Consider the following 25,637-nt stretch of genomic DNA (forward strand, 5'->3'; position numbering starts at 1 on the left):
TATCAAACTTCCTTTATTTTGGAAAGGAGAAGGCCAAGTAAGGAAAGACTTAATAGATGTTCCAGAGTTTATTTTATAAGGAAGAGGCACATCTCTCCGTAGACTCTTAAGTCTAGAGAGAACTTAGATTGTGACCAGGGAACCTAGGATGGTTATTAAACACTAAAGTTAAACCCAAATTAGAGGGTCATATCTCTTCATGGTTTGTGTTTATGGGAAACTTTGTATTGGGCTCGGTATTTTAGGTGAGACTGTTCTTCATTGTGCGAGACTGCCCGCCCCCCTACCCACTGCAGGAAGTCTAACTTTTCTGGCCTTGCCCACTAAATGGCAGTAGTACCCCCAGGTCCTTGTGATTACTGGAAACTCCTGTCTACTCCCATTGTCCCCTAGAGGGCAAAATCGATCCTGGTTGAAAAACACTGGGCTTGATGGATTTTGATTTATTTTTTGACAGTGTTAATCTTTTTGTAGAGCCCCTGTTGCTAATGTTCTTTGGAAATAGACAATGCTTCCCCTCTCTCTCTAGTGCCTTCTTTCTTTCTTTTTTGGAGACAGGGTGTCGCTCTGTTGCCTAGGCTGGAGTGCAGTGTCACAGTCATGGCTCACTGCAGTCTTGACCTCCTCAGGCTCAGGCAATCCTCCTGCCTCAGTCTCCCAGGTAGCTGGGACTAGAGGCTCATGCCACCGTGCCTGGCTAATTTTTGAATTTTTTGTAGAGATGGGGTTTCACCATGTTGCCCAGGCTGGTCTCAAACTCCTGGGTTCAAGAGATCCTCCCACCTTGGCCTCCCAAAATGGTGGGATTACAGACGTGAGCCACCATGCCCAGCCTCTAGTGCCTTTAAATGTAGACCAGTCAGATGAACTTGTGAGCTCTGAGCTCAGGTGACCTCTTGTTCTAGAATTTTATAATTATCATGTCAAGATTCCTCACATCCCAAGAAGATGGCTTGGGAAGCATGCTCTGAGAAAATTTAAGCAAAATAACTATTTTGTGACTTACTTTTGGTCCTGTGGCAAGTCAGCATCAGTATTTGAAATTCGCCTCCCCTCAGCCATGCTGCCAGTAGCCTCTTTCTGCTGTGACTGGTTTCTGTGTTAAATTTTGTACAGCTACTTCAGCAAGTTCAGATTTGCTTATTTTCTTACTGTAATATATGAACAATTGAGGATTAAAACAACTTGTCTTTTATGAGACGTGATTTTCTTTGGTAAGCAGTTGTAGTCGGTAGCATCACGTTTAGTGGTCTCTGAGGTCTTTCTCCAATTTTTTAGCATTTCTGTGGGGCAGAAGATTTACTGTGAACTTGGTTAAACTCTCCTATGGCCTTAATGGGAAAAGGAAGGGGGACTTTGTTACATGAACTCCATTATTTGTGTTTTTTCCTAAAACTGGTCTTACCTTGGGCACCATGTTGTATGCGTCTTTCCAGTCACTGTATAGCAGCAAACATTCTGTACCTTATGATTGTTTCCAGAGAGCAGCAGTACAGAACAGGTTTCCCAGCCACTTCCTAGACCAGTGGTCCCCAAACTGTTTTCTAGGGTCTGAGGAGGAAGTGCCTCAGGAACTGCTTCAGGCTGCAGAGAAAGGCCTAGGAGTGGGCTGGCCACAGCTCCTGGGCTCCCAACCTCATTCGAACAGCAGCAGCTCTCTTAGGATCTTATGTTGTCTGTGAGTTTCACTTCATTTAAAGAAAGGGTTCTGCTGCTTAAAGGAGGGTTGAGAATCCCTGTCCTAGATAAACTAGAATTTCAGAGCTAGAAAACAAGTCCTAAATAGGGATTGCGTTTTATTTCCCAGGGTGATGCTTCCATGAGACTTGGCTGGACCTGTAGTTGCTTTTCTGAGGGTTCTCTTCGATCTCCATTTAAACTCCCCTCAGTCTCTTTTTTCAAAGGCATCACTATGGTTTTGAGTGTTTTCTAGGACCTTTAGAAATAATAGGACCCAGACAGTTGTAACCATATAAACTGACATAAGTATGAACCTACTTTAATGCATATTAACCGACATCACAAGGACCACTCTTTTCCCTCTTTTATCTAGTGTCTCTTAAAAATCTATTATACTAAAGCTCTTTTTTCCTGATCCATGGTTTAGTTCCATATTTGAAATCACTTTTTTTTCCTATTTGGTTTCTCTGCTACTGTGGTCTGGCTGTGTTAGCTTGTCATCTTTTTCAACTGATAAACATGTTTTCTGTTACTCCTTCCACTTTTCCTTCCTATTTTGACTTAAGTTCTTCACATTCATCTCTTACTTATTTCTTCTTCCTTCCCCTGTCATCCTTTCCACTTTCCACCTTTTATTTCCCTCCTCCCACCTTTTATTTCCCTCCTCCCATGCTTTTTTGGGGCATTATTTGCAGCTCCAAAGACAAATGGTATCTGGAAGCATTTTCTTATTTTATTAACTTTGTCTTCCAATCATAGAAATGATATAAAAGATAATATCTTTGCTGGGCACGGTGGCTCATGCCTGTAATCCCAGCACTTTGGAGGCAGAGGCGGGTGGATCACGAGGTCAGGAGATCAAGACCATCCTGGTTAACATGGTGAAACCCTGTCTCTACTAAAAATACAAAAAATTAGCCGGGCGTGGTAGCGGGCGCCTGTATCCCAGCTACTTGGGAGGCTGAGGCAGGAGAACGGCATGAACCTGGGAGGCGGAGCTTGCAGTGAGCGGAGATCGTGCCACTGCACTCCAGTCTGGGCGACGGCAGAGCGAGACTCTGTCTCAAAAAAAAAAAAGAAAAAAAAAATTAGGCCAGGCGCAGTGGTCCATGCCTGTAATCCCAGCACTTTGGGAGGCCGAGGCGGGTGGATCACCTGAGGTCAGGAGTTCGAGACCAGCCTGGCCGACATGGTGAAACCCTGTCTCCACTAAAAATACAAAAAATAAGCCGGGTGTGATGGTGCACGCCTGTAATCCCAGCTACTCGGGAGGCTGGGACAGGAGAATCGCTTGAACCCAGGAGGCGAAGGTTGCAGTGAGCCGAGATCATGCCACTGAACTCCAGCCTGAGCAACAGAGTGAGACCTTGTCTAAAAAAAAAAAAAAAAAATCTTAACCATGTAATAAGTGATTATGGTTGTTGGTGCTGAGTCACTATATTCACTTTGTGTGTGTATGGTGAGGGGTGTTTAATTTGCATAGACACTTCCATTTTTGTCCTTTTTTTTTTCAGGTTGCTAGGAAGAGGCTCAATGTTTGTGTTTTCACCAGATCAGTTTCAGAGACTGCTTAAAATTAATCCAGACTGGAAAACCCACAGACTTCTTGATTTAGGTGCTGGAGATGGAGAAGTCACAAAAATCATGAGTCCTCATTTTGAAGAAATCTATGCCACTGAGCTTTCTGAAACTATGATATGGCAGCTTCAGAAAAAGAAATACAGGTATAATTTTCTTGGTTTTAGATGCATTTCTTCTTGAAAGTACATTATTTAAAGGATATGAATCAAAAATGATCTTTCATGATTAGAAATTTAAAAAATCATTTCATACATAATTAACTGGAAATGTAGAGAAATAATCTTCTGGTAGCAGTATTTTTCTGGAGCAGAGGGGTTGGCACTATAGGGAAGAAAAGGACTAGCAAGAGACAGCTTGGAAAAGGCAGATCAGAAGAAGGGACTTCTTCCCTAATCAGAATCTGGCATTCTCAAAAAAAATTTTTTAAAGTAGTGGTAAAATATACGTAGCATAGGATTTACTATTGTAACTATTTTTAAGTGTACAGTTCAGTGGTATTAAGTACATTTACATTGTTGTACAATCATCACCACTATTCATCTCCAGAACTTTTTTATCTTCTGAAACGGAAACTCTGTACCCAATAAACAGTAACTCCCCATTTTTCCCTCCTCGTAACTCCTGACAACCACCATTCTACTTTGTCTATGAATTTGACTATTCTGGGTACTTTGTATAAGAGGAATTACATACATTAGCGCCTTGTGACTGGCTTATTGCATGTAGCATAATGTCTTCAAGGTTTACTCATGTTGTACCATGGGCCAAAATTTTCTTTTCTTTTCTTTCTTTTTTTTTTGAGACGGAGTCTTGCTCTGTCACCCAGGCTGGAGTGCAGTGGCACAATCTTGGCTCACTACAACCTCTACCTCTCAGGTTCAAGCAATTCTCCTGCCTCAGCCTCCCAAGTAGCTGGTATTACAAGCGTATGCCACCATGCCTGGCTAATTTTTTTGTATTTTTAGTAGGGATAGGGTTTCACTATTTGGCCAGGCTGGTCTCGAACTCCTGACCTCAGGTATTCCAGAGTGCTGGGATTACAGGTGTGAGCCACTGCTCCCGGCCCAAAATTTTCTTTAAGGATGAATAATAATTTGCTGCATGCATGTACCACATTTTGTTTACCCATTTATCCGTCAGTGGATACTTCGGTTGTTTCTACAATTTGGCTGTTGTGAATAATGCTATGAACATGGGTGTACAGATACCTACTTGAGCCCCTACTTTTACTTCTTTTGGGTATAGACCCAGAAGTGGTGTTGCTGGATCACATGGCTAAGTCTGGGTTTAATTTTTTGAGGAATTGTAATACTTTTCCATTGCTGCCGCACCATTTTACGTTCCCACCAGCAATGTAGTACAAGAGTTCCAGTTTCTCCACTCCTTGACAATACTTGCTATTTTCTGTTTTGTTTTGCTTTTAATATATAGTCGTCAGTGTTAGTCTTGGTTTTAAGGTCATCTGGAGCTTGAAAGACTAGGAAGAAGGGCCTTTTTTTTTTTTCCTGGAGACGAAGTTTCACTTGCCCAAGCTGGAGTGCAGTGGCATGATCTCAGCTCACTGAAACCTCCACCTCCTGGATTCAAGCAATTCTACTGCCTCAGCCTCCTGAGTAGGTGGGACTACAGGCACATGCCACTATGCCCGGCTAATTTTTTTTTTTGTATTTTTAGTAGAGACAGGGTTTCACTATGTTGGCCAGGCTGGTCTCAAACTGCTGACCTCGTGATCTGCCTCGGCCTCCCAAAGTGTTGGGATTACAGGTGTGAGCCACTGCACCCGGCCGGAAGAAGGGTATTCTTATTTCAGTATGATTTATTGATTGGGAGATTTCTATATATTGACTCAGTGCAGAATCAGGGAGGTAGAGCTGGAGTCAGCCTCCTTCTCTGGTATTTTTGGAAGTCTGGTTAGCCTTAGAAAGAAAGGAGAAATAATTATGTAATCACTCACTTTCCTATCCACATGTTTCTACTTTTACAGATAAATCCTAGAGATAGAGCATCAGTGTAGCTTTTGGAGCAGGACCGGTTTGAGCATTTGTAAAACATGGAAATTTTTAGCCTGGAGAAGGGAAGATTTCTGTGAACAGATACTCTGTGGAATTTTTATATGGAAGGAAAGGAATAGGTATAGTCTCTGATATAACAGGCACAGCTACGTCTTAGAAGTTGAGTTACAGTTTAGGGAGATCGACCCTCCTAGCTTGAACTATCTAAGTCCTTATCACTGTCAGTGTTTAAATTGCTGTTAGGGTTGTTATAGGAAGAGACATAAGGAAGATGTGAGTTTGAACTGAGTGATTGGAAAGCCCCTTAGCTTTAGCAGTCTGGCTCAGATAAGGTTCTGGTGGGTCTGCATGGTAATAATGGACATGTTTCCCTTCAGTTAGAAATTAATTCGGCATTTCAAAACTTGGCATGCTTTGACCTTTTTTATAACAGTGGCTTAAGTCAGGCTGAATTCCTAATCTGATTCTACTTCCCCCCACTTAAAAAAATCCATGCTTTGAAGTGGGTCGAAGAGGAAGGTGTTAAACCCATCTTCAGATGATTGACCACCCCAGCCTTCTTCTGCTTTGATGCTAAGTGCCTAAATGGAATTTTCAGTGAAACTTCAGGTGTTTGAATTAGTAATATATCTGGAATGTACATGGTATGTAAAGATAGCTACTACATAAAAAATACTTGGTTTAATTTTTTCCCTAATATACAGCACGTAAGCCAAAAATCTGCAGTTTGACCTGCATGGGAAATTCATACTGATTGGCATTGCTTTCATAATATTAGTATGAAGTGAAAACATTTTCACAAAAGTGGTAAATTTTGTGACTATTGGTGCAGTTTGAGGTTTTAATGAGGAAGTAGTATCTTTATTTCCTAAGTTTAGAGGTCTCCCAATCCAAGATAGCAAGGTAGACTTTCAGCTTAATTTTACATTTTTTTCTTCCTTTTGAGATTAGAGCTATTTTCTATTTCTCTTCAATATCTGGGCCATGAAAAACAGGCTTTTAATTAATTAATATATATATTTTCAGAGACGGGTCTCTCTCTGTCACCTGGGCTAGAGCACGTGACATGATTATAGCTCACTGCAGCCTTAAACTTCGGGATCAAGTGATCCTCTCACCTCAGCCTCCTCAGTAGCTGGGACTACAGGTGCCTGCTACTATATCTGGCTAATTTGAGAGAGAGAGAGTATGAGTGTGTATGTTTTTGTGTGTGGTGTGTGTAGAGACAGGAGTTTCACTATGTTGACCAGGCCAGTCTTGAACTCCTGGCCTCAAACAGTCCTCTTCCCTTGGCCTCCCAGAGTGCGGAGATTACAGGCGTGAGCAAAACACACCTTTTTAAATAAAGGTTCTGTAATTTTTTTTTTTTTTTGAGATAAAGTCTCGCTCCATCACCCAGGCTGGAGTGCAGTGGCACAATCTCAGCTCACTGCAACCTCTGCCTCCCGGGTTCAAGTGATTCGCCTGCCTCAGCCTCCCAAGTAGCTGGGATTACAGGCGCATGCTGCCGCACCCAGCTAAATTTTTTTATATTTTAGCAGAGATAAGATTTCACCGTGTTGCCCAGGCTGGTCTCAAACTCCTGAGCTCAGGCAATCCGCCCGCCTTGGCCTCCCAAAGTGCTGGGATTACAGGCGTGAGCCACTGCGCCCAGCCAAAGTTTCTGCATTTTAAAAATAGGTCAATAAACAGAAAATGGCCAAGTTTTTCCTTTGTATCCCTAAGTTGTCATTGTTTATGCCAGAAAACCCAATTGTAAAACTAAAGGATGTGGTTGTAATTTTTACAGCAAGACAGTAAGTTTTCTTTATATTGTTAGTGTTTCATTTTTTATTTAGGATTTATCAAAATACTGATTGCGTATTTCCTAAGTTTAGAGCTCTCCCAACCCGAGATGGCAAGGCATCTTTTCTTTTTTTTTGGGAGACGGACTCTCGCCCTGTTGCCCAGGCTGGAGTGCAGTGGCGCCATCTCGGCTTACTGTGCAGCCTCTGCCTCCTGGGTTCAAGCAGTTCTCCTGCCTCAGCCTCCCGAGTAGCTGGGACTACAGGCGCACGCTGCCACGCCCAGCTAAGTTTTTGTATTTTAGTAGAGATGGGGTTTCACTGTGTTGCCCAGCTGGTCTTGAACTCCTGAGCTCAGGCAGTCTGCCCGCTTTGGCCTCCCAAAGTGCTAGGATTACAGGTGTGAGCCACCGTGCCTGGCCTTTTTTTTTTTTTGAGACAGGCTCTTGCTTTGTCGTCCAGGCTGGAGTGCAGTGACACAATCATAGCTCACTGTAACCTCAAACTCTTGTGTTCAAGCCATCCTCCTGCCTCAGCTGCCCAAGTAGCTTAGCTAGGACTACAGGCATGTGCCACTATCCTTGGCTATTTTTAATTTTTTATAGAGATGGGGTCTTGTGTTTCCCCAGCTGGTCTCAAACTCCTAGGCTCAAGCGATCCTCCCAAAGTGCTGGAATTACAGATGTTAGCTACCGCACCTGACTGCTTTATCATTCTCTAAGGAGAAATAGATTTTACATCCTTCTGGAAGTATTAACTCATTTTCTTGAAAATAATAATCCCCTGAATAGATACCCTCATTCTAGGTTTAGAAATACTGTTTTAGAAAAAGGAAAATTCTGACAACTTGTTAGGATTCCTGGGCTAATACGCAGTTTTAGTGGGGCTAAGCAATTTGTCTTCGTCAATGGAACTGAGTGAGTTTACAAATAAAAATCACAACACAGAAGTAAGAATGCACTTGAGCTTCTATAGGTATAGATTTAACTGTCTTAGTGTCAGTCATCGTTTTCTGTTATGAGCATATATTTCTCTTCCAAAATTACCAACACAGACGCTACCTATCTGAAACTCATTCTGAGGTAGATTTAGTGAGATTATTCTAGATTAGAACATGCTGATGATGTTTGGCTTCTGCTTCATTGCAGATAGACATCAGATTTTTTTGTTGTTTTGTTTTTAAAAATCAAATATGTAATTTGTGTTTTACAATTTGTGTCTTTAAATTGGCTGCTTAGCTAAGGCATTAATATATACAAATAGTCCTTTATTCATTTCAATTTTTTAGAATGGGAATTGATGACATTTTTGTTCTGAAAGTAGTCTTAGTAATGTTTGGAAACTCTTGGAATGAGCTAAATTGAGTTTCCAAAATTACTATTACAGTTGACTTAGTACAACAAAGTGATTTTAAAGCCCGAATGCCCTACTTATTTCAAACACTATTTAGTGCAATGAAACACCTGCACCAGTAAGGAATCTGACTAGTCCCTGGAAGTTTGTTAGGCTGCTATTTGGAAGAGGCTTTAGTTTGACAAAAATGTAGATTGAAAAAAAAATGCAGCTAAGTGCTTTGTGTTTTTAAAATTCTGCTATTCAGAAATGCTATAAATATCATTATGCTAATGAGGTTTGCAAAACAACCCTCATTATACTTTTAGAATTTTCTGAGCTATCTTACTGTATCTGCTCAACATTACTGAAGACTTGTTTACCAAAGATCCTTTTTTTTATGTTTCCTTTTGTACCTGTCTCTATCATAACATGTCTCACCTACCACATTCTGATTGGTATAACCAAGCAAGAGTAAGTAATTTGTAAAATTGCCTAATTGTGTGGCTAACAAAGACTCTTGATATAAAAACTCCCTGTTTCTAGAGATAACAACATTGTAGAGGACTGAAAATGTTCTCTGTGTTCTGTGTGTGTGTATGAAAGTGAGAGATTGTGGGTCGAGAGTGGTTTTTTTTAAACCATGCTCTTAGTGTTAATAGGATGTCCTGGGCTTTATCTTTTCTGTATAGTTTTTGTTTTGTTTTGTTTTGAGACGGAGTCTGGCTCTGTCCTCAGGCTGGAGTGCAGTGATGTGATCTCGGCTCACTGCAGCCTCCGCCTCCCTGATTCAAGTGATTCTCCTACCTCAGCCTCCCAGGTAGCTGGGATTACAGGCACACGCCACCACACCCAGCTGATTTTTGTATTTTTAGTAGAGACAGTGTTTCACCATGTTGGCCTGGATGGTCTCAATCTCCTGACCTCATGATCCACCTGCCTCGGCCTCCCAAATTGCTAGGATTATAGGCGTGAGCCACCGTGCCTGGTCCTTTTCTGTATAGTTATTCAGATAGGAAGATTCTCAAGTATGAAATATGTCTTTCCTGGGAACGGAAATATACTCAAAGGTCATAAGTTATCAATGGAAATTATTTTATACCACTCCCAGCCATTTTTAAGAATGGAAGGGATCCTAGGAATAGAAAACATTAATTATATGATGCATTTTTTGATTAAGTTCCAATGAATGGTAAAAAGCAGGACTCTTGTTCATTAACTGATATTCAAGAATTTGATGTTTTAGTTTCATAACTGTATCAGGGTACATCTTCATACTTATTAAACATGATTAGTTCTTGTAAAGGAAACTTCGTATGTGTTGAGATTTGGAAATAGGTGAAATGCTAAATTTAAAGAAATATGGGCCAGGCGTGGTAGCTCACGCCTGTAATCCCAGCACTTTGGGAGGCTGAGGCAGTCAGATCGCTTGAGGTTAGGAGTTCAAGATCAGCTTAGCCAACATGGTGAAACCCCGTCTCTACTAAAAACACAAAAATTAGCTGGGCATGGTGGCACCTGCCCGTAATCTCAGCTACTGGGGAGGCAGAGGCAGGAGAATTGCTTGAACCCGGGAGGCGGAGGTTGCCATGAGCCGAGATTGCTCCACTGTACTCCAGCCTGGGCAACAGAGTGAGGCTCTGTCTCAAAAAAAAAAAAAATTAATTAAAAAAAAAAAAAGAAATATGGTTGCTATTTTTCTCTTCCTTGGCCATGTCATTATTGCAAACATAAATTATAACAGAAGATTTTGAACTTCATTTAGAAGACAAAGTTAAAGCCTTTATTGTCATCTCAGTTATTTTTAAAGATGTCTTTAGAGGGACTTTATGTTAATACAGTTATTTCTGATTTTTCTAGAGTCCTTGGTATAAATGAATGGCAGAATACAGGGTTCCAGTATGATGTCATCAGCTGCTTGAACTTGCTGGACCGCTGTGATCAGCCCCTGACTTTGTTAAAAGATATCAGAAGTGTCTTGGAGCCAACTAGAGGCAGGGTCATCCTTGCCTTGGTCCTCCCCTTTCATCCCTATGTGGAAAACGGTAAGTGTGGTCAGTCAGGCTAGCTCTTACTGAGGATAGCTGTTTATTGGTATTTGTGATTTTGTGCTGTGTACAATTAAACATTGTCTAGTATTTCTTATAATAGCCTGCAGTTTAAAGTAATCCAGTTAATCCATGTAAAACACCATCTTGGTTAATGTTCACCTTAAGGTGGACTTTATAGAGATCTAGCATTCCCCTTGCAGTGGTAATAATTAATATTTAGCTGGGTCTGACCGCTTGAGATTGAAAGCCAAAAATGCTTCTGTATCTCTGGTTTTAAATGGAGCTTGAACCATTTATTTATTAGCTTTACAACTGAATCGAGCAATAAGCAGTGCCTTTAAATCTGGTCATATATACTTGCTGAATGTCATGGCTGTTTTGTTTTCTGTTTTGCATCTCTTGTGCCAGACTCTAAAAATGATAAATGCTCTTACCTGTTTTTTCTCTTTTGAAGACCATGTGTGTTGCAGCATGTGTCATTTCTTTCTGTAATATTTGATTTTTTGATTGCATGGTCTTGCTCTTCAGCAATATTGAATGAAGAATATGTTAGAAGAAACGAGTTGATTTCATATCACTTCATAGTTACTGTGACTTCTGGCCTTTCTGACTTAATGCCACATTAATTTATAGTTTTAGTTTATGTGGTTTGCATTTTAGGTCATCTTGAAAGTTATGATTTTAAGTCTCCTGCATTTTCATAAATTAATGTACATTAATATAAGATTATTTATTTTATGAATAATACAAGTTACTATTTAAAAATCTTTAGTATTTCTTTTTTTTTTTTTTTGAGACAGAGCCTCGCTCTGTTGCCCAGGCTGGAGTGCAGTGGCGCAATCTCGGCTCACTGCAACCTCTACCTCGTGGGTTCAGGCAATTCTCCGGCCTCAGCCTCCTCAGTCCCAAGTAACTGGGACTACAGGCACATGCCACTATGCCTGGCTAATTTTTGTATTTTCAGTAGAGATGGGGTTTCGCCATGTTGACCAGGCTGGTCTCTTAACTCCTGATCTCAGGTGATCCTCCCATCTCTGCCTCCCAAAATGCTGCGATTACAGGTGCGAGCCACCATGCCTGGCTGAAAAATCTTTAGATTTTCTATTTTACTGCCTCGATTGACCTTGACTTCAGAAACTCTTAAGAGCTCGCAGACATTTTGAAGAAATCTATTAGGATTTTGCAAATGTCATCATTATCAAACATGAAAATCTATATCTTAAGCAATAATGCCCGTTTCATATAACCATTGGATTCTGTGTGGATTTGTGGTGTCACAAATTAATTTAATTTCTTGTCTGTTATTTTTTCTCCCCAGATCTTAGTGCCTTCAGATTTAATGCTTGTCTTAATATTTACCAAATGGTTTCAGATTTGTGTTGATAATGGGGAAAATGGGGAATTCTTTCGATATAGAAGGGTGTGGAAAAGAGCAGAGAGAACAGATCTCCCCTTTCTCATCTTAGATCTCCATTTTTATGTTCCTGTTGTCGAGTGGTTTGTCATGGTAAAGAAAAAATGCTTTTAAATGTGAGTGTACATATATCATCTATATGTTGCAAAATGTCCTCCTTCGTGATTCAGCAACCTGATCTTACTTCAGTGCTACTCCTTCCTGTGTAATTAAGCCTTAGCTCCAGCTCTCTGCATTGCGCTCACTAGTCATCAGGTTGGAAGGTCCTGGGTTCCTGTGTCCTGTTGGGCAACCACATGATAGAACTTTAATGTTACTTCCTGGCATAGCAGGAGATGAAAGAGCAGGGGGAAGAAACATCAGTCTAACCACGAATTTTATTTCCTTGTGTTTCTGATGCTAAAAATGGAGAGGAAGTCGAACTAGACAAGAGGGAAGTCTCCATGAAGTGTGGAAAACAAGCTTCTTGATTGTGGATGTGCAGAGCTGCCTGTTGAGTCTGAGGAGTCTGGCACGTGACACACTGCAGACCTGAGACAAGAAGCCTTGTTGCTATGGGTGACTTTTAGTGACCTATAAATTTTGCAGGCGCACCACGGCACTCTATTATTGCTTTCTTTCTCTGAGTCACTAATTAGATCCTGATGATTTCCATGTGAAACCGTGAGGACTGGGAGATGCAAAATGGTCTTGCTGTGTAGATTCATGAATGCTGAACTGTTGGAGGATATCTGAGTGTGCTTTGCATGCTTGGCTTAATTTGTGTTTTTTTTTTTTTAACTAAAAGTAATTGTAGGTGAAATGATTACTTAGGTAATTGTTTTGGTAAATGGCTTGAAGTTGAGCCATAGCAGTTTTGCTATTTGGAAAAAAAAAATGAAAAAAATATCATTCTAATTTCAGTTTATTTGGTTTACGGACCCAGTTTTGGCTAGGGGTTATTGAATCTAGTGAGAAACATTTTAAGCACCCCCCCAAAGAAGGAAAGATATGAAGTCAGGAGAAGGATAATTATATTGTAAAAATAAAAATTTAATGACGTTTAATTTTTCAAAATTGTAATTTTTATTAAAAAGTAATTCAGTAATTAAAAAAAATACTTCAAGCAACTTACTAGAGGGTTTACAATAAAAAGTTTCTTGGCGGCCGGGCGCGGTGGCTCACGCTTGTAATCCCAGCACTTTGGGAGGCCGAGGCGGGCGGATCACGAGGTCAAGAGATCGAGATTACGGTGAAACCCCGTCTCTACTAAAAATACAAAAAATTAGCCGGGCGCGGTGGCAGGCGCCTGTAGTCCCAGCTACTCGGAGAGGCTGAGGCAGCAGAATGGCGTGAACCCGGGAGGCGGAGCTTGCAGTGAGCCGAGATTGCGCCACTGCACTCCAGCCTGGGCGACAGAGCAAGACTCCGTCTCAAAAAAAAAAAAAATGTTTCTTGGCTGTGCGTGGTAGCTCATGCTTGTAATCCCAGCACTTTGGGAGGCCGAGGCGGGCAGATCACGAGGTCAGGAGATCGAGACCATCCTGAGTAACAAGGTAAAACCCCGTCTCTGCTAAAAATATAAAAACAAAATTAGCTGGGCATGGTGGTGGGCGCCTGTAGTTCCAGCTACTGGGGAGGCTGAGGTGGGAGAATGGCGTGAACCCAGGAGGCGGAGCTTGCAGTGAGCCGAGATTGCGCCACTGCACTCCAGCCTGGGTGACAGAGCCAGACTCCGTCTCAAAAAATAAACAAAACAAAGTTTCTCATCCAGTCCAGTTCCACAATCTTGTTCAGGTTTCTTGAATATTCTTTAAAAGATAGTCTATGCAAATGTAAGTATGTATGTACGTTAAAAAAATTATACAGGCGGTACCCAATTATAAATAACTTCTGTTGCCTTTTTCCACTTAAGTGTATCTAGGAAAGTAGTTCTTACCAGCACATATGTCTCCACATGGTTGTCTAGATTTAAGCTGTAGATGTTGGAGCTGGCGTGGACTGGTTCATGAGAGCTGATTGTTGTTTTGGTAGGAATTTAAGTGAACTGGTTGTTAAACATGGCCATTATTGAAATTGACCAGGATAGGAGTATTTACACTGTAGAAATTGGCAAACACTGCAAATAGCCATTTTATTCTCCAAGCTGGTAGTTACACATTTACCAGCACACCACTAGATGTATAACTTTACTAGAGGAGGTCTCTAGATAGCAGTTTGCTTTGTAATGTTTAAAAACAAAACACCCTCCCCTGCCCTCCCCCACTTTTTTCTTTTTCTTTTTTTCTTTTTCTTTCTTTTCTGAAAGGGACTTGCTCTGTTTCCCAGACTGGAGTGCAGTGGTGCTATCACAGCTTACTGCAGCCTTGACCTCCTGGGCTCAAGCTATTCTCCCACCTCAGCCTCCTGAGTAGCTGGGACTACAGGTGCATGCCATCACACCCATCTAACTTTTGTATTTTTTTGGTAGAGATGGGGTCTGGTGGCGTTGCCCAGGCTGGTCTTGAACTCCTGGAATCAAGTGATTGGCCTGCCTTGGCCTCCCAATGTGTTGGGATTATAGGTGTGAGCCACTGCACCAGGCCTTTTTTCTAACTTTAATGAAAATATTTCTACTTTAAATATGATGCTAATTTTTTTTTTTTTTTTTTACTTGAACTTGCTGTTGTTTGGCTTGAGATGGTTTTTTTTTTTTTTTTTTGGAGATGGAGTCTTACTCTGTCACCAAGGCTGGAATGTGGTGGCACGATCTTGGCTCACTCACTGCAACCTCCGCCTCCTAGGTTCAAGTGATTTTCCTGACTCGGCCTAATGAGTAGCTGGGGTTATAGATGTGTGCCACCACTCCCGGCTCATTTTTGTATTTTTAGTAGAGACAGGGTTTCGCTATGTTGGCCGGGCTGATCTTGAACTCCTGACCTCAAGTGATGCCCCCACCTCAGTCTTCCAAAGTGCTGTGATTACATTTCCCTCTTAAAGTTGTGTTATAGACTGCGTGTTTGTGTTCCTCCCAGATACATATTTTGAGGCCCCCACCCCCCATTGTGATGGTATTAGGAAGTGGGGTCTTTGGGAGGTGATTAGGATTAGATGAGATCGTGAGAGTAGAGCCCTCCTGAATGGGATGAATGCCCTTTTAAGAGTTCTGAGAGACCTTGCTTCTCTCTGCCTTATGCCATGCAAGGATACAACAAGAGGTCAGCAGCCTGTACCTAGAAAGAGGGTCCTCACCAGAACTCAAGGATGCTGGCACCTTTATCTCAGACTTCCAGCCTCCAGAACTGAGAGAAGTAAATTTCTATTGTTCTGTGTCTGGAATTGGTGGGTTCTTGGTCTCACTGACTTCAAGAATGAAGCTGCAGACCTTTGCGGTGAGTGTTACAGTTCATAAAGGCAGCGCGTCTGGAGTTTTTTGTTCCTTCTGGTGGGTGCATGGTCTTGCTGGCCTCAGGAGTGAAGCTGCAGACCTTCGCGGTGAGTGTTACAGCTCTTAAAGGTGGCACAGACCCAAAGCATGAGCAACAGTAAGATTTATTGCGAAGAGCAAAAGAACAAAGCTTCCTCAGCATGGAAGGGGACCCAGCAGGTTGCTGCTGCTGGCTCTGGTGGCCTGCTTTTATTCCCTTGTCTGGCCCCACTCACATGCTGCTGATTGGTCCATTTTACAGAGAGCTGATTGGTCCGTTTTATAGAGAGCTGATTGGTCTGTTTTGACAGAGCGCTGATTGGTGCGTTTATAAACCTTTAGTTAGACACAGAGTGCTGATTGGTGTGTCTACAATCCCTTAGCTAGACACAAAAGTTCTCCAAGCCCCCTACCCGATTAGCTAGACACAGAACACTGATTGGTGCATTTACAAACCATTAGCTAGACACAGAGCGCTGATTGGTGTGTTTACAAACTTTTAGGTAGACACAGAGTGCTGATTGGTACATTTACAAACCTTTAGCTAGACAGAAAAGTTCTCCAGGTTCCCACCCGACCCAGAAGCCCAGCTGGCTTCACCTCTCAATGGCACTGGCTGCGGGACTTTGCGGCACCTAGCCTGAGCACTCCAACAGCCCAGTGGGAGCTCATCCCCTGATCAAGCCTAGCAGGCGCCGGCTGGTGGCGCCAAGTGCGGGGCCTGCCGAGCCTGCGCCCACCGGGAGCCCGCGCCCCCTCCCGCTTGTGCCTCTCCCTCCACACCTCCCTGCGAGCAGAGGGAGCTGGCTCCGGCCTTGGCCAGCCCCAGAGAGGAGGCCCCTACAGCGCAGCCATGGGCTGAAGGGCTCCTTGAGCACGGCCAGAGCCGATGCCATGGCCGAGGAGGCGCTGAGAGCGAGTGAGGGCTGCTAGCACGTTGTCACCTCTCAATCCCGCCTCTAAACAGGATACCCCCAACTGCTGTTGGGAATTTGGCCGATGACCGCTCTAGCTACTTCCTGCTGGATAGGGGCGAAGAAGGGGCCCTGCAATTGTAGCGTCCTCCAGAGGGGATCTCTTTAGGCCAGTGGAAGGGCCAGCGGGTTGGTCCAGGGGTCTTCAGTAGAAGTTGTTAGTTGAGCTCATTTGGGGTTCCATTTGTAAGACCATCTATAGCTTGATGGCCTCCATTCTAGAGGAAACAAATTTGACAAGAAGGTTAAAATTATAGGGCCCAAAGGTGAGTAACAGCAAGATGGCTGCCACAGGACCTAGAAAGGGGAGAAGCCATGTTGCCCAACTCCAGAGGTTGGTATAAGAGTTTGAAAGGTGGTGTCTGATTTCAGAAGCCTTTTCCTGTAAACGCTGTGCGGCATCTCATACTATCCCTGACTGGTTAGCGTAAAAACAACACTCTTCCCCTAAGAAGGTGCAGAGTCCTCCCTTCTCAGCAGTGAGGAGGTCTAGGCCTCAGCGGTTTTGGAGAGTCACTGTTGCCAGAGAGTCTATTTGGGATTGTAGAGTATGGATAGATTTTGTTATTTCTTGCAAACTACCTGAGAAATCCTTTGATAGTGTGTAATAGTAGGATAATGAAGTGGATAAACTGGCTATTCTGGTTCCTGTAGCAGTAGCCATTCCTAACCCTATAAGTAGGGGTATTAGTTGTATGGCTCTGCGTTGACGGACTTGAGCTTTGAAGTAGGGGTATTAGTTGTATGGCTCTGCGTTGACGGACTTGAGCTTTGAAGAGTACTGATGGGGTCTGATTTCCACAAGATTAGAAGTTAGGATAATATATGTTTACACTGTTAACTTTTAGCAAACTTTACTTTTGTTGAAAACCTTGTAAGTTTGGGATTTCAATTATTCTTTGCTATTAATAAGACCTCGTTTAGTCTATATTAACTTAGAATTGGTATAGATGGTTCCTTCCTGATTCTGTAAGTACTTTAAGGTTTAGTTGAGTGCAAACAGCTCGCAAGTTTGAGCAGACCAATTCTTAGGCAATTTTCCTAACTCCGTTTCTACAAGAGTTTCCTTATCATTTACTGAATACTCATTGTATCTTTTTTCCGTAATCTCCCGGGAGGAACCATCTATCGTCCTGTCCTGAAGGGAGTTCCTTCTATGTCTGGTCTTGTTAGGTAGCATGGGCACAGTAAGATGGCGCCGGTTCCGGGTTCTTCACCCCCGGTTCCCGGTTCTCCACCCCGCGAGCCTGCCAAGAGAAGGCCTATCAGGGAAGAACACCTCCTGCCTTTTACTCAAACCCCACCCCTAAGCCAATCACCGATGCCCACGTGGCCCCACTGAGTATAAAAACCCGGCACCTAAGCAGCTCGCCCCTTCTTCCTTCCTTCTCCTCCTCCGTGTGGTGTCACCTTGGTGCCTCCAATAAAATCTCTTGACCGCGACCAGCGTGTCTTTGGTTTGAGCCCGATCGGGTCCGACTCTTTGAGTGGGTCCGACTCTTTGAGTGGGTCCGACTCTTTCAGGTCGGACCTTTGTATGGTGATTAATTAAGATTTAGATCCCCTGTTAGGAAACCTGCTGGGTTAAGGATTTTTGATAGGAAGGCTATGGGTTGTCAGTGGCCTCAGTGCTTTCAGGCTATGCCCTTGTTTACAGTGACAACAAGGTGGTATTGGAGTGTTATAGGGTTACAGAGAAGACCTTCAATTATCAATTATAGGTTTTAACTTTACCCTGGCTTTTAAAGGAATAGGGTACACTGTTTTTTCTTTACTACTTCCATCTCTCTTTCTCTTTGACTTTTTCTTTCTCTCTCTCTGACTCCCTCTTTGTCTCTGTCTCTTCCCTTCTCTGTCTCTTTGACTTTGTCTCTTTCTTTCTGTCTGACTCCCTCTGTCTCTTCCTCTCTTCCCTTTCTGCTGGTCTTTCCCTGCCTCTGCCAGCCACTTATCCTACTGTTCTCCCCTCTCCTTCCCCTTTTGATGGCTTTGGCAGTGTAAGACTGCCACCTCCTTGGGTTTTTGCACTGCATGCAATAACTCCATAATTGCCTTGTGGTATTTAATGGGGGTTCCCCCAGAGGTTAGGAACTCCCTTTCTTTCCATATTGCAGCATGGGCATGTAGGATTACGTAAGCATACTTGCTATCTGTATACACATTTATTCTTTTTCCCTTTTCCAGTTCTAAGGCTCGGGTAAGTGCCTCTAGTTCTGCTAACTGGGCACTGGTCCCTGGAGGAAGAGGCTTACTTTCAAGTACAGTGGCATAACCTGCCCTTTGTATCCCATTCTCCACAAATGAACTTCCATCGGTATATAGGTTAAGGTCAGGATTAGCTAGGGGGCCTTCTAAGAGATCACCTCAGGCGGCATAAGTCTGGACTATAATTTGCTGGCAGTCATGCTCGTTTGGTTCCCCATCCTCTGGGAGAAAAATGGCAGGGTTGAGGGCCACGCATGTACGTATTTGAAGCACTGGTCCCTCAAGGAGTAGCGCCTGGTATCTAAGCAGGTGGTTGTCCGATAGCCATAAACTTCCTTTGGAACCTAGTATGCCACTTACATCATGAGTAGTCCAGACAGTGAGATCCCTTCCTTGTATTATTTTGATAGCCTCTGACACTAAGACAGCCACTGCCGCAACTACCCGTAAACAGTGAGGTCAGCCTTTTGCTGCTACATCAGTTTCCTTACTCAGGTTTGCCTCTGGTTGTGGGACTGTCCCACAAGTCTGAGTAAGGACTCCAAGAGCTATCCCTGCTCTCTCTGTGATGTATAAAGAGGAGTTTTGTTGTGTGGGAAGGTTAAAATCAGAGCTTGTACTAGGGCCTGCTTTAAGGTTTTGAAGGCTGTTTCTGCCTCTGGTTCCCATTCTACTAGATGAGTATTTCTCTCTGGGTCTCCTTGATTAGAGTATAGAGGGGCCTGGCTATCTTGCTGTATCCGGGGATCCATAGTCGGCAAAAGCCCGTGATTCCAAGGAACCCCCGCAACTGTTTCAATGTCTTAGGGCGAGGATAAGCCAGTATAGGCTGTATTCGTTCCTTGCTAAGGGCCCTGGTCCCTCTGGCTAAGATCAGGCCTAGATATTTGACCTGCTGTAGGCAAAGCTGGGCCTTTGACCTCGACACCTTGTACCCTTGGTTAGCTGGAACGTTCAAGAGATCTAGAGTAGCCTGCTGGCATGAGGCTTCTGAACTGGTAGCCAAAAGTAAATCATCCACATACTGAAGGACGAGAGTGTCTGGACTTGAGAAGTGGCCTATATCTTGGGCCAGTGCCTGACCAAACAGGTGAGGGCTATCCCTAAACCCTTGGGGCAAGACCGTCCATGTAAGTTGGGATGTGTGGTCTGTGGGATCCTCAAAGGCAAAGAGAAACTGGGAGTCAGAGTGCAGGGGAATACAGAAGAAGGCATCCTTGAAGTCCAGAACAGTGCACCATTCTGCTTCCTCTGGTATTTAAGAGAGCAGGGTATAGGGGTTCGGTACGACTGGATATAGAGGAATTACTGCCGCACTGATGAGTCTAAGATCTTGCACTAGTCTCCACTGACCATTCGGTTTTTGTACTCCTAGAATTGGTGTGTTGCAGGGACTGTTGCATTTCCATACTAAGCCTTGAGCTTTTAAATGTTTCACAGTATCCTGTAATCCTTTATGAGCTTTAGGCCTTAAGGGATAGTGCCTTTGATAAGGAAAAGTGGTGGGGTCTTTTAGCCTGATTTGGACTGAGCAGGCATTTTTTTGCCCTTCCAAATTGCCCTTCCAATGCCCAGACTTCAGGGTTGATTCCCTCCTCAAGTAGGGGACAACAAATGGGTAACTTGTTGCCCATATTCATGTAGATAATAGCTCCAGCTTTGGCTAATATATCCCTCCCTAATAAGGGTGTGGGACTTTCAGGCTTAACAAGAAAGGCATGTGAAAAGAGCAAGGTCTCCCAGTTACAACTGAGAAGATGGGAGAAATACCTGGTTACAGGCTGTCCCAGGATTCCTCGGATGGTAACAGACCTTGAGGACAGTCATCCGGACAGGAGATTAACACTGAGAAGGCCACGCCAGTGTCCATGAGGAAGTCAGTTTCCTGGCACTCAATGGTTAAGCGTAGCTGGGGCTCAGTGAGGATGATGACGAGCTGGCGCTTGCCCCGGGCACCCTCAGTCCTGTTGTTGGATCATCCAGTTGGGGGCTTCTGACCCAGAGAACCTTTGTCTTCTGGGGCAGTGCACCTTCCAGTGATTGCCTCATCATAGTGGACATGGACAAGGGGGCGGCTTGTTTCTCATTGCACAATCTTTCTTAAAGTGTCCTTGTAACCCACATTGATAACAAGCCCTACCGGGTGATTGGCCTGCCCCATTTTCTGTCCTCTCTGAACCACCAAGGTTTGTTTGTCTGAAGGCCATGACTAAGGCTGTGGCCTTTCTCTGATCTCGCTTTTCCTTTTGGGCCTTTTCCTCTTGGTCCCTATTATAGAACACTGAGGTTGCCAGGTTTAATAATGCCTCCAGATTTTGTTCAGGGCCCAGGACTTGCTTTTGGAGCTTTCTCCTGATATCTGCAGCCGATTGGGTAATAAACTTAACTTTTAGGATCAATTGACCCTTGAGTGATTTGGGTGACAGGGGAGTATATTTTCTTAAGGCCTCCCGGAGCTGCTCAAGGAAGGCAGAAGGATTTTCTTCCTTTCCCTGAGTTATGGTGTACGTCATTGAATAATTCATGGGCTTTTTCCTAATTCTCCTTAGTCCTTCTAGAACGCAGGTCAACAGATGTTTACAACACCAGTCCCCATGATCTGCGTCAAGATCCCAGTGGGGATCCGTACTGGGGACGGCTGGCTGACCAGTAGGGAATTTATCCCTTTCTTCAGCTGTCATTCTATCATTTACTTGACTAAGATACCAGGTATCTCCAAACTCTCGGGCTGCAGCTAAAGCCATATTCTTTTCATTAAAGGCCAGGGTTTGATCTAACAGTAGCATGACATCTCTCCAAGCGAGGTCAAAGGTTTGCCCTAGACCCTGTAGGACATCTATGTACCTATCAGGATCATCTGAAAACTTCCCCAGGTCTGCCTTGATCTGCTTTAAATCAGAGAGGGAGAAGGGGACATGTACCCGGGTTGGGCCAAATTCCCCTCCCCTTACAGCTTGAAGGGGACATAACTGGTAGCCGGTAGCCTGGGGGGGGGTTTGTGGTCCTTTGGAGATTTCTTTGCTTATTTCCTTCTGGGCAGGGGAGATTAGAGGAGGATTATCATTAATAGGAAGGGGAGCTATAGGGAGTCTAGGATATGGGGGTAAGCTGAGAGGTCCTCCTGTGGGATGTAAATTGCAGGCTTTGTATAGTTGTGTATTCTCCTTCAATGAAAAGAAAGCTTGGACATAAGGTATTTCCCTCCATTTGCCTTCCCTCTTACAGAAAAGGTCAAGCTGCAGGATAGTACTGTAATTTATACTTCCCTCAGGTGGCCATTTTTCCCCATCAGAGAATATTGGGGCTAGGCCATAGTGCAGAAAAAAATGAGCTGCTTCTTTTTCAGGGTTTGCGGGTCAAATTGGTCCCAATGGCTTAGGATGCATTTCAAGGGTGAGCCTGTTGATGCCGGTTTCCCATCTGAAAGACAAAACCGCCTGTGGTTTTGGTTTGTTTTGTTTCTCCCCCTGCCCAAGAACCTGCAGTGGTCCCTGGACCCTGCTGATCAGAATAGTTGTGCTCACTGAAGCAGCAGTAGAAACACTAGTTTTCCTCCCAGGCCACAAGGAGGACCGAGGAAGGCCGGATTTAGTGGCCCTTACTGATGCATTCTCGAAAACCTGCACCCTTGCCTGTCCTCCTAGACCACAAAGAAGACTGAGAAAAATTGGATTTAGTGGCCTTTACTGATGCATTCTTGAAAACCTGTTAGAGTCCTAAGCATTCTCCTGTTAGTATTGGGACCTTACCTGTGTCTTATAAAGATGTTGTGCCCCAAAAATGAAGTGGAGGGCCATACCCTGAGGGAGGGAAGGGATCTCCAGGGTTGGAAGAGTGACACCTTTTGTCCTCACATGAATAGGAAGGATACAATTTCTGAGGATCCCCATATCCTAGCTTCAGGAATAGCATTTGTTAGGCCTGCTTGTCTAAGGAGGGATCCTAAAATTCCAGAGTTCCCCCTACGATGGGGCTTTGGGCAAAAATTATGTCTTTCTGATTGGTGAGCCCAGGTGCCTAAAGAAGGGAATAGACTCCTGGAGTTTATACTAGAAATCATTCTCATAGGAGAAACTGGAAAAGCACCAGAGACAGGGAGTGATTTTTAGAAGCAGGACTAGCCTCGGAGACTGGGAGGTGAGAGGAAGTTTGTCTAACAGGCATTAGGACCCAGGAGGCAAGGGTCAGGGTAGATAGAATAGATGGGCGAGTCTCGCTTGGGTGACATGACTTTGAGAGTTCTGCTCATGGCCGCAGGGCCAACCAACTTGTTGTCGGGACCCCAGAGCTGAATGGCTTTCCTCTCTGTCGACCCTCGGCTCAGCCCAGAAGTACAGGAAAAGTGGAAGCTGGTTCCAGGCCAACCAACGCTCCCAACTCTGAAGAGTTGGGGGTTGTTAGCGCTTTCCCAGAAAGCCTGACACCCATGTCTTTAGCCTGGCAGCCACGCTAATCACTTTTAACTGGCCGACAGGTGCCCAGTATTTAGCCCCCGAATTCCAAGGAAAAATAGGACAGAATAGCAAGTGAAAAGGGTCCGATAATTCTCACCACTTGGCGATAGACGATAGTCACACCGCTTGGCAATAGGCGATAGTCCCATCTGGGTTGCCAAAATATGTCTGGAATTGGTGGATTCTTGGTCTCGCTGACTTCAAGAGTGAAGCTGCAGACCTTTGCTGTGTTACAGTTCATAAAGGCGGCATGTCTGGAGTTGTTTGTTCCTTCTGGCGGGTTCGTGGTCTTGCTGGCCTCAGGAGTGAAGCTGCAGACCTCTGCAATGCGTGTTACAGCTCTTAAAGGTGGCACGGACCCAAAGAGTGAGCAGCAGCAAGAATTATTGCAAAGAGTGAAAGAACAAAGCTTCCACAGCATGGAAGGGGACCCAAGCGGGTTGCCGCTGCTGGCTTGGGTGGCCTGCTTTTATTCCCTTATCTGGCCCCACCAACATCCTGCTGATTGGTCCCTTTTGCAGAGAGCTGATTGGTCTGTTTTGACAGAGTGCTGATTTGTGCATTTACAAACCTTTAGCTAGGCACAGAGTGCTGATTGGTGCGTTTAGAATCCTTTAGCTAGACACAAAAGTTCTCCAAGTCCGCTACCCGGCTAGCTGGACACAGCGCTGATTGGTGCATTTATAAACCATTAGCTAGACACAGAGCACTGATTGGTGCATTTACAAACCTTTAGGTAGACACAGAGTGCTGATTGGTGCATTTACAAACCTTTAGCTAGACAGAAAAGTTCTCCAGGTCCCCACCCGACCCAGAAGCCCAGCCAGCTTCACCTCTCAATGGCACTGGCTGTGGGACTTGGCGGCACCTAGCCTGGGCGCTCCGGCAGCCCAGAGGGAGCTCGTCCCCCGATCAAGCCCAGCAGGCCACAGCCAGCGGCGCCGAGTGCTGGGCCCGCCGAGCCCACACCCACCTGAACCTGCGCTGGCCCGCGAGTGCCGCGCGCAGCCCCCACTCCTGCCCGCGCCTCTCACTCAACACCTCCCCGCGAGCAGAGAGAGCTGGCTGTGGCCTCGGCCAACCCCAGAGAGGGGTCCCCACAGCACAGCAGCGGGCTGAAGTGCTCCTTGAGTGCGGCCAGAGCAGACACCGAGGCCGAGGAGGCGCCGAGAGCGAGTGAGGGCTGCTAGCACATTGTCACCTCTCAATAAGCCACTCAGTCTGTGGTAATTTGTTTTTTCAGCTCTAAGTAAAACAAGTTGTTTCAGTATTAATTCTTTTTTAATTGTCATAGGAAACCCAATTCTAAACAGAAAGTTACAGCTTAGGCTGGGTGTGGTGGCTTATGTCTGTAATCCTAGCATTTTGGGAGGCCAAGGTGGGCAGATCACCTGAGGTCAGGAGTTTGAGACCAGCCTGGCCAATATAGTGAAACCCCATCTCTACTAAAAATACAAAAATTAGCCAGGTGTGGTGGCGGGTGCCTGTAATCCCAGCTACTCAGGAGGCTGAAGCAGGAGAATCACTTGAACCCTGGAGGCAGAGGTTTCAGTGAGCCGAGATCACGCCATTGTACTCCAGCCTGAGCGTCAAGAGCAAAACTCCATCTCAAGAAGAAAAAAAAAAGTTACAGCTTAATCCTTTTCTGGATGCTCAGATAGCAGGACAATACTGTTGGGGTTTGTTGAATGGTCTATATGGAAAGGGGTGAAGCTTCATGGTGAGGGACTGAAGTATACTACATATCTCAATTTAAATGCTGAAGGAACATTTTTCTATAGAAACATTGTTCAATTGCATTTATAGAAAGACATTTGAGGGCCTACTGTGTACCAAGTGGAAATACAAAGATAAATGAGAATCATGCTTTCGCTCTTAAAACACAGAATAGTAAACAATATAGATAGAAACAGATAATGGCAGGAAATTGTGGTAAGAAATATGTTAAAGTAAGTACTGAAGAATCAGAGACGAATAGATGTGTTAGCCTGTGGGTGAGTTAGGGAAGGTTTCATGTTGAGGTGAGCTGTGTTTATAGTCTGAAGCATTTTACCAGGCTGAGGGGAACAGCATGTGCAAAAGCATGAAGGTGTGAGTAAGGTTCGTGTGGGAGTGGAGCAAGTTCAGTATGACCCACGGATAGTTTGCAAAGAGGCCTTTGATTGTATAGTGTAGCACTCAGTAAATATTGTTGGCACCTGAAATCAATGACTGTACATTCTAAACTGATCTCAAAGCTATTTCCTTTTGGTGTGGGTTTGGTTTTGTTGTTAATTTTGAAATATACTTTTGAACACTGAAATCTCTGAAACTGCTAGATCTCTAGAAGTGTAATTGGGAAAGAAACTTGCTTGTAGCTTTAACAAAATAAGAAACTCTTCCCAAATAAAACTTATTTTGAAGTTTGAAAATAAATACTGTTGGTGAGATAGATGGATAAATGAATGAATACTGTGTATACACCAGATAGTCTTATATATGACCTAGAGGAATGGAACTCTGTGAAAGTATATTCCATATTTCAGCTTCAAAATCAATCTTTGAAACACGGTCCTTGCTTACATGGGAAAGGCATATTGTGAGTCAAATACTAGTTTATCGTAGGGATTTTGTCTCCTGGTTAGACAATGAGCAGTGTATTTTCAGTCCTGGAATTCAGTACCAAAATGTAATGACTCCCAGAAATGAAAAGTAAATGATCAAATTCAACACTTTTGTTCATTTCGATGATATTAGTGCTTGCCCTTTTTTTGCAGTCTGGCTTA

The 25,637-nt window shown here is 44.0% G+C and overlaps 1 protein-coding gene across 2 annotated transcripts in view; it reads left to right on the plus strand.

Moving 5' to 3' along the window:
• METTL9 (methyltransferase 9, His-X-His N1(pi)-histidine) overlaps positions 1-25,637 on the plus strand; it is a 58,685-nt gene that overhangs the window by 15,151 nt on the left and 17,897 nt on the right. For both annotated transcript variants that reach the window (XM_032157104.2, XM_032157105.2), the window contains exons 3-4: positions 3,195-3,404; positions 10,250-10,434. In XM_032157104.2, coding sequence (XP_032012995.1) covers positions 3,195-3,404; positions 10,250-10,434 — 395 coding nt within the window. The remainder of the gene's footprint in view (positions 1-3,194; positions 3,405-10,249; positions 10,435-25,637) is intronic.

The sequence above is a fragment of the Hylobates moloch genome, unplaced genomic scaffold (genome assembly GCF_009828535.3).
Source record: "Hylobates moloch isolate HMO894 unplaced genomic scaffold, HMol_V3 SCAFFOLD_6, whole genome shotgun sequence".
In the NCBI taxonomy this organism is placed as follows: domain Eukaryota; kingdom Metazoa; phylum Chordata; class Mammalia; order Primates; family Hylobatidae; genus Hylobates; species Hylobates moloch.